Below are 18352 nucleotides of genomic sequence, written 5' to 3'. Positions count from 1 at the left end.
GTGGGTCTCTGTGTTCTCTCTCTTTTGCTGTTCTGACTACATAAAGGCATGAAGGAGGGATTGGGTGGCTGGGATTGGGTGGCTGCTGCCCTCCAACCCTAACCTGCTGTCTCAGAAGCATTGCTGTGTCCTGTTGTTGCGTCTCAGAAGCCTTGTTTCATTTTGAGGCAGTGTACACCACCTAGTGTTGGAGCGCTACTCTTGCATCGCTGGTGATTCATGTGAAACAGTTGATATTTTATTACATTTTCCTGCTTTGGTGGTCAAATGCAGTGGTGGAAAGTACACTCAAGTACTGAATTTAAATACAATTATTGGGTCTTGTATTTTCCTTAATTACACACAGTTTATGCTATTTTATTTATAGTTCTACTCCACTTCATTTTAGAGGCAACTATTTGACTTTACGTTTATATCACAGCTGTAGTCTTGAGATACTTTGCAGATTAAGATTTGACAAATTAATTGTATATTTAACTACCCAACAGCACATGTACAATTGGCCTCATCCTAACAGCTTCATTAAAATGTCCCTTACATGTTCCTCCATCAGAAGTAATAATCTAATATTCAATTATATAACACCAGTGGTGAAATGTAGCTAAATACAATTACTAAGTTTGTACTTAAAGTACAATTACCTTCAATGTTATACAACTTTGTATGTATACTCACCTACATTTCATTCAAATGTCCTTTTTCCTCCACATTTATCTGAAAGCTATATTTACCAGTTATTTGGAGATTTTGATTTTACATACAAAATGTATATATAAAATATGACGCATTGTTGTAGATAAAACTACCCAACAGTTGCAACATTAACCTAGTAAACAATGTTTAAACACAGTAGAACTGAGGCTTTACCCTCACCAGATACAACATGAAAATCCTACTTAAACAGTGCACGCATCAATAATAAAAATCCAATGATACAATATACAATATAAAACTGAGAAGGGCCATTCTGCTCCAGGAATACTTCTCATAAGAGTATTTGCTTAAGTAAAGGATCTGAATATTTTTTTCTACCAGCTTTATATACCAAAGTGTGTAAACCTGTATAACCTACATGTCAAAGAGGGATTTATTGATCACTTCATAACTGGTACTATCACAGTATCATATACAACATATTTCTTTGTCTTTATTGCACTTTTTAGGATATGAATAGCAGGTGGCCATGTAAAAAAAAACGCTTTGACAATAAACAGAAATCACAGTCTTTTCTTTCTCAATAGGGCTGCAGTGGTAACTGTTCGATGAGACGAACGGCGGATTACACTGTTCAGTAAGAATGAAGGACAGAGCTGAATGTGCTGCTCACGCCCTTCCGCCATGGTGGCTCAAAGACAGATATCACCCAGAGGTGGGTGGTGCGTAAGATTATAACACATATACGCAAAACAAAGAATGCAAAATTGAGCATATCTTCTAAAAAGTGTATTACTGTAATATGAATCTTTGTAAGAGGCTGTATAGGGACACAGAGTCTAGAGCAGAACTACAGACCACACCCAGCAGTCGGTGGAAAGTTACTGAAATGCCAAATATAGAAATTTTCCTCTCAGGCTGTCATCTCTTTCATCAGTGAAACAAATGTCCAGTGCATCCATCCCACACAGTATAACAATGACAACAAGAAACCAGTGAGTAGGCCGAATCAACCCATGCTTTTATTTAATCCATTGCATATAAAAACTTTTTTTCATTCTTTTTTTATTTGTTTTTTACATAAAGTTGTATGATCTACAGTGCTATCCAATAGACTGCAATTAACAAGGAATCCATTAAAATAACATTTTAATTGTCCTGTGAAACGTCCAGACAAGTTGGCATTCTAAAGACATAACCCAAAAAATAATTGTCCTGAAGACCTTTTTTTAAGTTACAGTTTGTGTTTTCCTTTCATACCATAAAAAATAGAACACAGAATGAGAAAAGAACCCACTGTTTCCATTGGTCCAGGGCTGTTTAGAATCTACAGTATGTGTGTCAAAATAAGAGTCCCTGTTTCGGGACAAAACCCAAACCCCTATCCCACCCACCCCAATCTGCCCTTCACTTACAGAAATACACTAAACCCTTCTCCTGCCCGGCAGAAAGATGTCAGTTGTTTTGAATATTGCAAGTAATGCGAGTGGAGGTGTGGGCCGAGCATAGATAAGCAACACACTGTCAGTGTTTCAGCCATAATTAATGCAGCAGTGGCTGAACATGCAGATGTGTCTCAAAGCCTCTGTGCTTTGTAGGCTGCGGTCGAGAAGCGACAACACACTCCTGTTGCACCCCGTTCAGTGTTTGGAGCTGTGGTACAACCACATGGATCTGCACGACACTGAAATAACTCTGCAAACACACAGCAAAGTTACTCCCATGTCGTTTAAATCCGAGCGGTTGGGTCACATCTTTGAGTATAGTGGCAGGGCGTAAGGAAGGTGTGAGCTGTTTCGACCAGGTCTACAGCAAAAAACGACTCTTGGACATCCGGCTATAGGCCACACATCACTCAAGTAGTCCATCGATGACTTGTGGTTGACCTGAATCCCTGCGAGCTTCTGCACTGACAACATGTTTTCTTCACAGAGACCCACTTTTGACGGAGCACGATGTGTTTGGTTGTGATAGTAAAAACGCAACATCTTCCAATTCACCACAGGAGATCAGGCCAACCCAAGCCAAAAGATTCACTAATGCAGCAAAAGAGAACTAGAAAAATAAATAGAAAAAAAGGCTAAAATAAAGTAAATGACATGCGTTGAATTTAAGGCACAGCCCATGGGCCAAGGAACAGTTTCTTTTTAAAAAACAATTTGGCTTTCCCCTCTCTTCACTGAGCTATTTCTCAGATAAGCAACCTGTCGATGGATCATTTTTACACTGAAGCTCTTACACGGTCATAAACATCCTCTCGACAAGATGTACGTAGTACAGCCACACCATCATCAAAAGGGATGATAAGAATCAACCATTTACAGCAAACGGCATTATGATAGTAATAACATTAATAATTATATATTATATACAGCACAATAAATATAATTTTGTAAACAGCGATAAAACCAGAACATTTTATTACAGGTAAGGGCATTGGGTGAGGATGAAAAAGAGAGAGATAAAAAAAAAATCTTGGCACAAAATGAATGATTAAATTAACTTTTGAAATGAGAATTAATATAAGCCCCCTTTAAAAAAAACAAAACAATGTGCAGTATTTCAAGTGTTTTTTTTTCTTTTTACATTTGTTGATTTTTCATATTTTATGTACACGGAGAGAAAAAAAGGTATATTTGGGTATTGTAACTGCCAAGCCTGTACTGTGGTCTATGCTACAGTTAAATATTTACTGTACCACCTTTATATTGCAAAAATGACTCAACGATTAGAAAAATATAACAATAAATAATAGAATCAGGTGTAAAGTGAAAAATGACAGAAACATGGAAGAAAAAAAAAAAAAAGTCTTGGACGAGGTGTAAGACAGCAGCGTTCAAGCCTACGTATTCATGAGAGTGTTTTGGCGCATTTAAACATATTACAAATATTTAAGTGGTGATATATGACTATATCAGTGCATTAGAATATCTAAGTAGAGGAGAGATTTATCTGATGACTTCGCAATGGAGCTGATTGTCTTGTCGAAAACAAAGACAGCAACTGGGTTTAATGTTGAGATGGCAAAATTCATACCTCTTAACAGAGATGAAGTGGCTGAAAAAATAAAAAAAGTATGCAGCTGTTTGGGATGTGGACGTCAAACGAAATGGGCAAGAAAAATAAAAGCACAGTAAAAGCTTTCATAACATTGGTATAAAATCCCCCCAGTAGTTTTTTAACACCATTACTATTTCTGTATACTCTGAGCACTAATCAAGCTTCTAAAAAAGGTGCTTTTTGTATCAACTACAAAGCATTGCATTGTCTCAGGATGTGTTCAAAAGAACTGCAGGCAACAATAATAAAAATGTAAAGACTTCATCGAAAACAATTTCAATGAGAGTAAAGCATAAGACTTTCGGGTTCCTGCTTCCTAGTCGGTAAAAACTCTCACCAAAATAAAAATAAAAACTATGAATAAATTCAAATTGTCAACTCACAGGAATAGCCACACAGGGGTTTAGTGGCATGAGAGTAGTAGTGTAAATGCTATTGGAGAAAGTACAAACACATCAGAACACTCCAAATGTATTCCAGCCATGACGCTATCCCTATCTGTTACACATTTCTCCCCATTGGTTTTTCGAAAGTTCTCTGATCTTCTTTGCTAACAAAAGAAAGCCTCTGATTGCTAAATTTAATTGTGAATCATACAGTACGAGACGAAAAGGAAAGTCTACGACAGCATCACGGCTGTTTAGTTTGAGCTTTGTATCAGTTAGGTTTTAAAGGAAGACTTCCACATCAGAAATGGGTCTGGAAAAGCTCCCGTGTGCTGCAGCTTTCATCTCTGCGGCGTCATCCGCCATCAGCAGCATCAAATGCCTCCTAATTCGGAAATAGAAGGAAACGGCCTAATCGAGAGGGAGATTATCCTTGAACATACCGATAGCTGTCTCTGTGGAGCATGGGCACTTGATAAAACACAGAAACGCCGCTAAACTTTTAGACAAGGCTGAGACGAAGCAGAGGTAAAGGAAAATGTGATATTATGTGAACAGCACTGAGCGGACTGTGCTAAATGTACTAAGTTAAGTTTGTAAAAGGGAAGGTGTAAAAGTGAAATAAGAACACACCACTTTAGTACAAACAGGTATGGAGAGCAGTATTCCTGAGTGCAAAAAAACTTGAAGTACCGGTGGGCGTGTCTGAACGAAGCTGACAGGCGGAGTGGCAAAGGTGGAGAGCAGCACACGCTTTGGAACCAGAAACATACATGTATAAAAAAACACAGACAGACCCCCACAAAACCCCAAAAAATATTCTATAAATAATCATCTGTCATTACTAAGAAGAACAGTTAATCGGGTGCTGTCCATAAACTGCTATGTGTGGGGGGTTTCCTCTTTCTCCTCTTCCCCCTCTGCTACCTCTTCCTCCACGGCACACGGTTGTGAGCAGAGGGTCTCCCCCTCCTCCGCTACCTCCTCCTCTTCGTCCTCCCCCACCTGTTCGTCTAAAGGAATCTCTGTTGATTCAGAGTCCTGTGTACAGAGTGTTTTAGAGTCAGTACAGCTATTTTCCTCGTCTTCTTCCTCCTCCTCTTCCTCCTCCTCCTCCTCCTCGTCCTCGTCTTCCTCCTCCTCAGGCTGGCTGCCGCTGTCTTTCTCAGTGTCCGACTCCCCGTCCTCCTCCAGGGTGAGCTCAAATTGGAACTTGTCCCCTCCTGGGGGTCGAGTGCCGTCCTCGGGCTCGTCCAAGGTAGGAGAGGGGCTTTGGGGGATGGTGCTTTGGTACCACTCCCTGTTATCTTCCAACGTGTCCAGGATGTCCTGGGCGTCCGGGTGGACCAGGTCAGCCCACGTCTCCCACAGAGGGTGAACATATAATCTATGAAGCCAACCTACAGGAAGCGAGGGGGGAAAATTAAGTAACTGAATGCGTGTCTATGCACAATATGCATGTACAGTACATGTGTATGCGTGTTACCTGGCTCTTTTCTACCGAGGCGTTGTGTTTGTCACACATAGGGCTGATCTCCATGCTCCTCTCCCGCTCTCTGTCCCCCTGGCTGAAGAACTCCTCCATGATGCGGTCCGTCCACTGCCGGTACAGCTGGAGAGGCTTGGTGGGGTTGCTCAGATCTGCACAGTGCACCATGTTCTGTAGAACCTGAACACAACAAATTAAAAGGTCTAAAACACGGGGCCATGATTCGTAATAGAAGGAAGCATAAAGGCTCGGTCACAGCATCATTACAACAGTGATACTTCAGGCTGAGATTCTAATGTTGTGATTAGTTCATTTACTTGCGGAGATGAAACCAATGCAACTCAAACTAATGCGTTCAAACTAATTCAACTAATTTCAAGTCCAAAATGAAGGAAGCTGGCATTTTACTGTCATTGAGTCCTGCAAGTAGTCTCAGCCTCACCATGGTTTCAGTACCACACATTTTGTAAGGACACCCAACAGAATGTCCTTGTTCTACTTCTGAGGTATGTAATGTATTCTTCTAAAAGATGTGAAAGGTTCCAGAAACTTACAGTAGGTCTTGCAGAATCTTGAAGGGGACCCAAGTATTCTTTGAATATACATGAAAATCACAAAAACACAGGCTACTTGGCGTTAGTGGTCTGCCGCTGTATCCTGACCTGTATCCTGTCAGAGTAGTTGTCCAGCAGCAAGACACCAGAGCTGGTCACCTTCTTGGTTTCCACCATAGTTTTCAGATCAGCCAGTAGATTCATGTGCTTTGACATGTCTGTTGCTAGCACCTGGTAATAGCAAAAAAGACAGAAAAAAAAAGTGATTGAATGAACGTATAATGTAGTGCAAATAATGCATTGCACTTAATATTTTTTTCACTTACAATGTCAATGACCATCTTTCGCAGTGATTGTCTTTGTTTTTTGGTCATGTTTTGAAAGATGTCACAGTTCTCTTCTTGTAGGAGCTTGAAACCAACTGCTAGATGGTGGTTCTCCAACACCGACGAGTCATTGTACATCAACGCTAGCTCTGAATCTGCAGGGAGGACATTTTAGTTAGTGGGATTCTGGTTTTTCAGGTTTTAAATAGCAGAATAAAAACATGGTATTAACAGAATTTATGCTTCAAGAAATTTGAGAGGATTTTGCCGGGATTATTTTGTAAGATAACACAACGAGGTACATCTTTCCAACAGAATGAGGGGCTAATTAGAGTTACAACATTCACTGCTAATAGACCTGAACAAATTTGATATGTGCTGCTGTGACACATGCACATCCATCCCTTGCTCGGTGCATGGCTGAAGAAAGCCCCAGCGCATTTTCCGCTGAGAGGTTTCCCCACTCTGAGTCATTTGAAGGTCCTCTAGCTGTATTTAGATTTCCCATTAAGATGCATTAGTCTCGGCCATAGTGGAACAGAGCAGCAGAGGGGAGAAAGGGGATCCTGCTCCGTTGCTCTGTGGCTGACATAAGATCAGTCTGGTGGCTCCTAACTAAGATGACTCACACTGCCTTTACTGCAGGGATTCCCCATTTTGGGCTTATGGGAAGCACAGCACATTTTGTGTGTGAGGCTGTGCGGTGTCTTTTTAGTTCTGATGAAGCTATTACTAATACTCTTATGCAAAACACACATATGGAGTGGTTTCCAGAATGGCTGATACCCACTGGATATCAAATCTATTTGATGGGTTTCCCTATAAATTACCAAAGCAAGGCGATATTCAGGGCACCTCCAGTCATGAGCGAGTGAGCCAGTTAAAGTCTCTTGCTTGAGAACACAACACCAGTAACCATGTAAGTCTGGTTAAAGGCTCGCTTCACTCACTTCCATCACTTCCCTGGGAGGTATCTAGTCATGCTTTAATCTTTTCCAGATTTTAAGATATCTTTGTGATATGGTGGTGGCCTAAAGGTTAAAGAAGCAAGCATGTGACCGGGAGGTCGTTGATTCAATCCTCCAGACCGACAGGATAAAATCTGTGCGGGGAAAGTGAAAGAGGCACCGCTGAGGTGCCCTTGAGCAAGGCCCTTAACCCAACGGCTCCAGTGGAGTTGCTCAGTGGGCAGCACATCAGACTGTGGTTGTACTGGGCAGCTTCCAGGTATGAATGTGGAACTGTGGGAATGTGATCTGCAAAAGAGAGGCTTCCTCTTAGTGAACCTTTCCCTGAATAAATAAAGATAAAAAATAATAATTTCTCCCTCTACTTTACAAACGGAGGATGGATATCTAACAACCTGCCTGCATGGTTAGATACCACTAGAGATAAATGAAAATATTACTTATTTATTTGTAGCTTTTGTAATTTGGTAGGCATAACTTTTATCCCACTTTATCCCAACAACAGCAGTTAAACTACACAATATGTCAAACAAAGATTTCCCTATGCAGTGCTGTCTACTACGTCCATGTCTTAGTGAGGATGTTACCCCCCCGAGAACATGTTTGCCTGAATTAAGTTGTGTTATAAGGAAGGGTACCATTGTGGACAATATTGATTTCCTCTTTGAACCCCTCTTTCTGGAAATCACTTGTCAAAGCCATGACACGTGAGTATGTTTGGTGTATGATGGCTGCGGCCTCCCTGCCTTTGTTGGCTCGGGTCTCGTGTTTGACGTGTTGCAGGTGCTGATTGGCGCTGACGAGCTGCACCTGGTACAGGCTGCTATTTTTGGCTCCGATAGGCACGGCGTGACGGCGACTTCAGCCTGTTTCTTTACTCTTTCCTTAGTTATGTTGATTAATGTCCTGATGTTTTTGATTATTATTTTTGATTGTTTCAAAATAAAAATGGTTTTCGGGCACCTGAGCAGCTCACCTGGTAGAGTGCGCGCCCGTATAAAGAGCCTCGAAGCAGCGGCCGCGGTTTAAACTCCGACTTGCGGCCCTTTGCTGCATGTCATTCCCCCCCCCCAAAAAATAATCTTCCAAAAAGCAGCCTACTCTCGTTGTCTCCTTTTCTTGTCGCGGTCGAGAGCCGGGCTGTAACACTAAAAAAAACTAACTGGCATGTATGCATGTGTGTTCTGTTTTGAACATTTGTTGCCATCCATGTACAGTAAATCTGCATCCAAGTTTGGTTGGGTTCATTGTCTGGAAATTGCAAATGTGTGTGCTGGTGAGGCAGAAAGTGTGCACCTGGGTATCAGAGTGTGTGTTCGTTTTTGTGAATATGCACTAATGACACTGCTGAGCTACTGACGTAGCTGCTAAGACAGTGCCATTTATAGACTCACTGGTGTTGATGAGGAACTGGTTGGAGACACCAGGATGGTCCACGTCGTGAATTGCACTGGCAAAGATGGCAGCTAAGATCTCAAGGTCTGTGAACACAGCCTGGAAAAAAAAAAAAAATCAAGCACAGAGGGGGAGGGGGGAAGGCATTGATGAGAGAATGAAATCATTTGACAAAAATACCCATGCAAGTAAGAGCCAATGATTGGACTTGGAGCAGAAGTTTGATTGAAGCTGATTGTGGAAGTGTGGGCTTTTGTGCGCACATGCGCCTCACCTCGAGGGCGGGGGTGGATAGCAGCACATGAGTTGACTGGGTGACGTCAGCAGCATGAATGTTGTTATGGTAGGCCACATCGCCATGATAATGGTCTTCTAAGGTCATCAGGTATGTTATAAAGGTGTCAAGTGGAATTTTAAATGTTTTTAACAAGTCTCTTTCCTACAAACACAAGAGAGAGTTCATGCTCAAAACATTTTCAAGATTCAACACGATTTTGTAGTAAAAGATTAAGACAAAAAGAACGAGTGACAGTGCTTACCTGGAATATAGTGTGCATCATGACTGTCAGTGGCCGATTCCCAGAGAACTCTGAGATTTTAAAAACGTTAAGGCCCCATTTATTCACATGCTCAAGCTCCTGAAAAAAGAAGTAGAGACACAATTAGAAACAAAACATTCTTTTTTTTGCTTCTTTCTGTTCTTTTATTATTACCTGAGCCCTTAACCCAAAGCACATTTCAGATTTTTATGTGAATGTGTGACTTATTTTGCACAACCTACGTGTACACTATTTGTCAGGACACACAAACACACCTTAGCGAGTTCATCCTCGGTCTCAGTCTTAACTCCGAAGCGGGGGATGTTCGAGTTTGTGAGGCTGGAGGAGTGTTGCAGCTTTTTCACCCCGCTGATCTGAGACATGGGCTTGTTCTTCTTCTCCTTCTCCTTCTGTGTCTGAGGTGTTGGCATCTCCACTTCATGTTGTTTGTCTGGAGAGATCCGGTGAAACACAAGTGGAAGGTGAATATGAGGACGATGACGTCTTTTGTTGCACACATCATTTTGGGGCTATGTTGGAGTGTTTGAACCAGAAAAAAACTGAGTCATCTTCTTGAAAATTTGGCCTCAATTTGATATGATGGTACTACTATATCCGGGTTTAAAAAAACACCTGTTTAAAACACCTGTTTACGAGATTATACTCATATCATACTGCTGTTTAAACAGGGTTTCTGAAAAATTTTATATACTGCATGTGTTTGGCCATATACGAAACATGACACCACTGACTCACTCTGAAGCTTGGCACCATATTCATTTTTACATTTCAGGCAGAAGGAGATTTTTTTTTTTAATTCCAAACCAGTGAGTTTTTCCTGTGTCATCACTCACCCAGGAAGGTGCTGGAAATGAATTCAGAAACCTGGTTCCCAGAACGGCTCATCTCTGATAGGTGAGTCAACTCCCTGTTCAACATCCTCTTGAACTAAAAGAGAAACACACACACACACACATACATACACATACACATACACACACACACACACACACACACACACGCACATTAATGAGGGGTGTCACAGTTTGTGACACAGGGCAGGGAAATCCCACACATATTTAAATACATCTTACCCAAAAACGGAAAACACAATTCAAGAGCTAAATATATGCTCATTTGACAATAAATGTTCTCTAAATATGTTTGAGGCAAAAAGTATGAGGCCACAAATACAACATATTTTTTATTTGATTAAAAACGCATTTTCCTGAAGGCAGTGGGGAAATCAAATGGTTACATCAACACTGACCCATTTTACTAACAGATTCTTTCATTTCCAGTTACACCAAAAGAGCTGCGCTGCACCCAGGAACATCACTGTTTGTGGTCACACACACACACACACACCACACACACACACACACACACACACACACACACACACACACACACACACACACACGGTCAGAAGGCCAGGGATGTACGTAATCAGTAACCCAATTTCCCAGTTTCTTTCTTTCAATTTCAGTTTTTCTCTTCCGCACTGCCTGCTCCTCCCTGCCTCTCCCTCACCCCATTCTCTTTTCTCTCTCCTGTGCCTAATTGGAGTGGCAGACTCAAATTTAGCTCCGGGATTTGATTTGAAGACCAAACCGATTGACAAGGAGGAGAATGCTTGAAATCAGGGATTTTTTAAAGTGGCTGCAAAACAACAGAGTTACAAAAATGGAGCGCAAATTAAAAAAAAACTAAACTAACCAAACTAAATCGCTGCATTATCTGAATCCTTCTGGCTTTGGTCCAGATGTATAATTTATGTATATTGATTAAGTATACAGATTAATATTGATCCCTTCAAATAGGCTATTACAACACTGCGGAGTGCTTAAAACAAGAGCCATCTGTAGTGTGCTTTTGTCAGGAAATAAAAGTCAATAGAGTAGAAAAGCACCAAATACGTCACATTGAGCTGTATTTACATGATGCATAACTATTAAAACAAATAAATGGAATGCCAGTGAGATTAGATCTTTCTTTTTTTAATTAAAATGTGTGGCTAACCTAAAAAAAAAAAATCCATCGCAACATCCCAAAAAATATGGAGCAGCTCAACTACCCAGAGGATTGTTGACCTAAAAATGTTTTCCCAGAGCTCTGAGACCCTTTGTGGCAATAAAAAAACTGAAATGACCAACAAGTCTTTAACAATTTACACATGTTGTAAATGTCTGTGCTTTTAAATCCAAATTCACTTAAAAGTGTATGTTCTTCTTTGCCGTTCATCCAGACATAAGGACAGTGCAAGCATCAGTAGCTGCATCGCAGATGCATCAAAATAGATGATGGACCCAGGAATGTCGCACCTTTGAAGAATTGTTTAACATGCAATATGTCAGCGAGGAGCTACATACAGTATGTGGTTTCTATTTGTGGTCATTTAACATCAAAATCGGTGTTCACATGAAGGATGCACCTGAGTTACAAAACACACAATTTAAACAATCACATTAAAACAGGTGTAGGAAAAAGGATAACACCTGAATAATTAATTGAAATAGATTAATCCGAGACCCCATCTTACCTTTATATATCCCCAGGACACAGAGAGCAGATAATTTGCTTCAGGCATTTTGACAAATCAACAATATCGATCCAGAAATACAGTTCGGGTGATGAAAGCGCTAAACAGCTAACGAAACAAAAACAGTCCGCAGCTCTGGCCGCTAAAATACTTCAACCTGAAGAGCTTTCAGAGTTTGGTTCAATGTCCATAAATGAAGCATCATGTTCCTGTCCTGCAAATATCCACATAAAAGAGCCCATGTTCCGGGAAGCAGAGAGGAAAAGCAGATTCTGAGAGAGGAGAAGTGGGAAAGTGGCTCCCCAAAGATCCGATGAGAGCATATCGTGACCACACACACTGTGATGCACATGACGTTCACTCACTCACTCACGTACACACTCACGTACACACACACACACACACACGCACACGCGCACACACGGGGACACACTGCTGAGGTTGTGAATAATTGATAATAGTGCGGATGCTTGGTAGATGCCAAAGCACCAGGACAACAAAATAAATTCTGTCAACAGCTCCCAAACAGGGCTGGCTGCCTGCCTCTGTGTGTATGACATAAGCTCCCATGTGACGAGCACAGGCTGCTTCTCTCTCTGTGTCACATAACAGCAGCAAATCAGAGCGAAGATATGGAAGACGTGTGAGCTCATCACCACCTCTTATTGGCTTGGATTGAAACAGACTTGAGGTCACCTGCTGTGTGATTGGCTGTGGTGGAAGTCAGTGGAAAACCCTGACCCCGTCCTTTTCCTTCCATTCCTGCAGTGCAGCAGGATGTATGTGTGTGTGTGTGTGTGTGTGTGTGTGTGTGTGTGTGTGTGTGTGTGTGTGCGCGTGCGTTCACATGCATTACATGCTTGTATATCTGTATGCAAGACATATTTACGTTACATGCAATAGTTGAATGCGTTTACATGTTGACTGACCTAACCTTCTGTACAATACAATGTACAAGCACAGGTTACCTCATCCAACATGATCCAATACAGAGAAACTGAGGTCAGCCTTCACGCCTGTACTCATGGAAGATGAGTCACAGTAGCATCACTGTTGATGTATTACATGAAATCCAATTAATCTTGCAAAAAGAATGAGCGTCACATTTAGCTGAAGTTGTCTCAGTAGGACAGAAACTGAAAGCACTGTCTCCACACAGACCTTATTGAACCAAGTGTTTTAATGCACTTTTGTCATCAGTAACAGCACAAATGGTCTTATAAAAGAAATCATGAAAATACACATATGAACAAATATGAAATAATCAAACATTTCGTGTCTCTGAAGTCATTTCTATGCAACTAATTTAAAAGCCCAATTTCCCCATTGAAGCTATGTTTTGATAGCAGTCCAGAGAACTTTAACGTCCTGTCAACCACCAAACCATGACCAAGTAACCTACAAAAGTCAAAAAGTCAGAACGACCAGAAATACATAGCAAATTGAAATAATCACCTGCGGGTCTGCTGAGTCTGACAGCAACTTATTAGCACAAGTATAGTACCATTTGGCGGTTCGAACAGTGTAAAGAATAACTCCAAACCTCTACGACAAAGCTACAGTAAGTCCGAAAAAAAAGCTTTAAGAACACTAGGTGGCGACCCCTGTTAACGGTTGTCACAGTTGGACCTTACAGGACATATAGCAAAAATCTGTAAACTTAAAATGACAGTTTAGTTTATCAGAGATTAGTTGGTACATTGACTAAGACATTTATAAAAATGTCATGATATAAAAATATGATTATCTACTTAGTTATTAAGAAAATTTTGGATTGAAGAATAAATCTAAAAAAAGATGTTGATTTTCTTCTCTGTTGTGTATATGTGAGCATTGTTTCAAAGGTTGGTAATCTGTGATCATCTAGAAGAAAGGCTGTTTTATGCGTCTTATTCTGCTGGTTGTGATTTAGCGCATGTGTTCAAAGGGACCCAAGGCTCAGTGCTTTGTACCCCCGCTTAGCTAGACAGGCACTGAGTATTTACATGCAGTCCTTTAATAGCAGCATGGACTGTGAGTCTAGTCCGCACATGGATTGAAAGGACCCAACGCCTGCACACACCCCACACAACCCACCTCACAAACAGCACGCGGAGCGAGCACAACGCAACAATCCAGCAGCTTTGATTGACTCTGAGCCAAGCAGGCCAGCACAGGCCCAACACCACACACACACACACACACACACCACACACACACACACACACACACACACACACACACACACACACACACAGCTTAGCCAAGAGGTGTGAACACAAACTATGGTAGAAATTGGAAAATGTCACAATAAGCTCAGCTGTGACTTGTGTGTAATTTGTTCCTCGGCGGAGTGACCAAAATTATCCACTCGTAGCTGTATTTACAGTAGCCCACGACACCCCCAGATCTCTGTTGGATTTGTTTCTTTTCTCACATTCTACATTTATTCTGGTGACTAACTCCCCCCCTCTCTACTGAACACAGGACAACAGGAACACTGTAATTGCCAATACTATTTCCGATCAATGTACCGGTGACTGCTAGATGTAAGTCTGCTATCCATTTATGACCTTAACAAAATGTTGAGAAGGACATCTGTACAGTATGTAGGAAGCTAAACGGTGATGGTAAGTGGTAAGATAGTCTCGCATTGACAGACGTTCCTCCACAGCACTGCGAAGGAGAGATGGGAGAAAAACCTGTTTAAAAAAGTAATAACAGAAAGATAGAAAATGAATAACATATTGGGAATGGAGATAGGCAAAGAGCCATTCTATCATCTCTCACTTCAGAAAGTCCAAAAACCAACAAAACCAACCAGCAACTTGTTCAGTTACTGAAGAATGACCTGGACCTGCACTTGTAAACCTAATGAGTTACTAACAGACTGATGACACAATTCAGAGGCGTCTCCTGGCTGAAGTAGATCGAACTTTAATGGACACAGCAGAACGTAGTGAGGTACACTAACAACTAAAACGCATCCACAAAAATCTGAACAAATCAACTGCTGTATAAAGAGCCTTTGCTGAATAATAACTCACCCTGTCTGATATCATCACTGTATGACATCAGAACAGAAGCGTCACATCAATGCTGATCACGAGCTGCTCCTATTTCTTTTCAACCGAAAAAAGCTGATTGCCTAAATGGGATCTCCACAGGTGCGGGCTGTGAGCAAGAGTACAAATTGCCAGCAATGTTTAGTTGTTTTCATGCACAACAAAACAAAACATGCAAGAATGAAATACAACACCATGCCACTCGGCCAGGCATGCCAAAATGATTCATGAACTTCAATGGAAAATAATCTAAAAAATGAAATAGAATAACGTGGTGTCAACATATAACATAGGGCTTTTAAGCCGGGGAGCGGAGTTCACTTCGCCATTTACTTTCACAAAGGGAAACACTCAGGAGGGTTTTAATCCGAAACCACAGTCTTTTTCCTAAACTTAACTAATCGTTTTGGTGTCTAAACTTAACTGTCGTCACGGCATGAAGCTTACTCTTTCTCGACTAAACTTACTTCACTTCCGTGGCCCCTGAAAGGAACGTCACCTGGCGGTGCCTGGTTGGCTCACCAGTCACCTATTGGCGGCTAAACACATCTACCACCTGCTGCTGATACGACGGAAGTCTGTAGCCGGCGTCGCGGAGCTCAGTAGCGGCTAAACACAACTAGCAACTGCTGCTCGGATTTTATCATATAGACTGTTCACGGTACAAGGCTCAAAACTTAAAATACTTTTATTTTAGGTAGATAGATAGATAGATAGATAGATGTTTATTGATCCCAAGAAAAATGGGAAATTACGGTGTTACAGCAGCAAAATCAGTCCCAAAGCACAGAATATAAATATAAATGAAATACTGGGAAAAATATACATACAATATACATGAAATAATAATGTGAATAGAGTAAAAAAAGAACAAATATTTGAATATGTACAGGATGGGGAAACAATAATGTGCAACTGCTTAAATAATATGTTAAAATGTTAAAATGTATGCTACATGTAAATAAACCAAATTGTGCAGGTTGCATTAGTGCAGTAGTGTGGTGCCCAAAAGTCTTATCTAGCACCCAGTGATGACATGTTAAAAAGTGTTATTGCTTGTGGAATGAATGATTTTCTGTAGCGGTCCGTGCGGCCAAGGTACGGTCTACAAACAGACAGGCTTCGTTCCACATTCACTAACTGCATTTTCATCAAGCATAATAAGCTGATTTTTAAAAAGAAGATATATAATAAGCTTTTTTTTAAACAGAAGATATTTCAATTCATTGATTCATAGCATTGATCACTTTGGGGGGGGAAGATACATTCCGTCCCCACCAGGGATAAAAAATAATTCAGCAGAGACAGGGATATGTAGACGCTACGTACGATATGTAGATATGTCCCCTTTACCCTCATGTTGTCCTTGGGTCAAATTGCCCCGTTTTCCTATGTCAATGTTCTTTTTAACTACAACATGATTGATTCCACACAACGCTCTTTGGCAAGTAGAAATCTCTACTTTCATTCATTTTGGGGTGTCTTGTTCAATTTAATAGCCTTTGAAAAAAACAAAACATTGAAGAGGTTTTGTTGACATAAAGTTGACATATTCCAGTCTGTGATTATCCATCAACTTCATCCATCAAAAACATCCATCCATTTTCTTTAATTTTAGTCAAAATAATTTCTAATTTCTGCTTTTCTAACTCAAACATGAGGTATAACTTCCTTCAAATGAGGTTTATTGAATATAAATTCCAAAAATAACTGTAAAACTAAAGTTAATAAGTTAGTGTTACGTACTGTTGAAAACGTCAAAAAAAGTGACAAACATCGGGGGGGGGGAAAGCGTCAAAAGTGTTGAAAATGGGACAAAAACATAAGAAAGAGACTTTAACATTGATAAAAAAGCCTCAACAAAAGTGTTGATTTTGACGGAAAGACAACACAAGGGTTAAATATTTTAACTGATTGACGGCTCTAGTTCGAGGGAAAATGAAATCTATTTTAAATATTGCAACAGACACACTCAGGCATAAGCGTTAAGGTTTTAGCCAAGTTGTACAGTATGTGTGGTGGCCAGTATCCAGGCATAACACTGCAGGTGTCCACCTGGACGCTGGTTTTAGTTATTGCAGATGTCTATCTGATTGGCTAGACATTTACCTTACCAAGGCTGCAACACGGGGTGCCAATTTTGAGAAGCTATTTCAAAATTTCAGTATTGCATTGTTTGCATCTCCGACTTTTCTTCGTGGATAAATTAAGGCTTATGTCGAGTATTGATTTATGAATGTCTGCAGGATACAGACACAAAGTACAGTATATGTGTAAGATGTAGTGACTGTATTTACCTATGATATATATGTGTGTGTGTGTGTGTGTGTGTGTGTGTGTTGCTGAGTGAGATAGCAGACTGGTTGGGCCTGTGGCTGTTGCCATGACAACCAGAGATAGCTGTCCTGGTGAGCAACAGTGAGGTAGTGCATGTTACAGATTTTGTCTTTCTTTCAATCTTTCACTTTACAAGGTGACGTCTTGGTCATGCATGTGACCGCGGTAACATCAGCGGTGAGTGTATACGTTTGTGTAAGTCCTTTGTCTGTCCGTCCTCCCTGATTCTCTTTCTGGTCCATTCCCCCCCCGTGTGACATCACCAGAGCTAATCAGCATTCATAGCAGCACAGCAGCCTCCGCACACGCGCACACATGCACACGCACACGCACACACACACACCAAGCAACTGAGCATGCTCACAGCACTACTCCTTGTCTGCATGACAATGCTATAACTAACACACGTAAAAAACATAACACAAACTGTCCAACGTGTGCTTTGACGGCTGAGTACTGAAAAAGGCATCAAAGCACATCATATGTACAACCAAATAAAGACTGTAGAAGAAGTGAGCTCCTCAGGCTCCAACAGTAACTGCTATGGGTTGAAAATAACTTGACAAATAAACAGGGAGGGGGGCTTGATGACAAAAGAGCAGTTCACACACACACTCAGGAGGTAATGTCTATTAAATTATACTACACCCATTCAAATTAATCAAATCAACGACCTGTAATGTACTGGGTATATATGCTCCGGGTAATTTGTATAAAGTTACACATCAGCTTGGCCTATCATTAAACAATAAACACCATTCCACTACTGCTGAATGACCATACAGTATATAGTACATTTCTTTGTTACTTTATATGTCTTTAGTTATGTATGGAAATGCAGCTGTGGGTGTGGGTTGATTAAAAAGTCTGCTTAAATGGTTTATTCACGGGCACACTCCTGTAACTTAACCCACAAGGACAGCGCTGTTTGCAGCCAATTCCAGATGTGTCTACTAAATAATCTAAAATAGATAACGTAACCTGAAACAAACACTAGATATATAATATACAGTAAATAAAAGTGTTGGGTGAAGATCAGTATATATATGCATCACTCT

General features: G+C 40.8%; 1 protein-coding gene across 1 annotated transcript in view; it reads right to left on the bottom strand.

The window, feature by feature from the left end:
- Positions 1-4242: 4242 nt before the first annotated feature.
- Positions 4243-18352, bottom strand: part of LOC116689604 (cAMP-specific 3',5'-cyclic phosphodiesterase 4D-like) — a 202496-nt gene continuing 188386 nt past the window's right edge. Inside the window, 10 exon segments of the mRNA XM_032516152.1 lie at positions 4243-5482; positions 5485-5500; positions 5587-5769; positions 6252-6374; positions 6470-6624; positions 8832-8931; positions 9107-9271; positions 9372-9470; positions 9647-9822; positions 10226-10319. Coding sequence (XP_032372043.1) covers positions 4983-5482; positions 5485-5500; positions 5587-5769; positions 6252-6374; positions 6470-6624; positions 8832-8931; positions 9107-9271; positions 9372-9470; positions 9647-9822; positions 10226-10319 — 1611 coding nt within the window. The 3' untranslated portion in view covers positions 4243-4982.

The sequence above is a fragment of the Etheostoma spectabile genome, chromosome 5, assembly GCF_008692095.1.
Source record: "Etheostoma spectabile isolate EspeVRDwgs_2016 chromosome 5, UIUC_Espe_1.0, whole genome shotgun sequence".
Taxonomy (NCBI): Eukaryota; Metazoa; Chordata; class Actinopteri; order Perciformes; family Percidae; genus Etheostoma; species Etheostoma spectabile.
The sequence above is the reverse complement of the archived record's forward strand: the minus strand, read 5'-3'. Positions and strand labels throughout refer to the sequence as shown.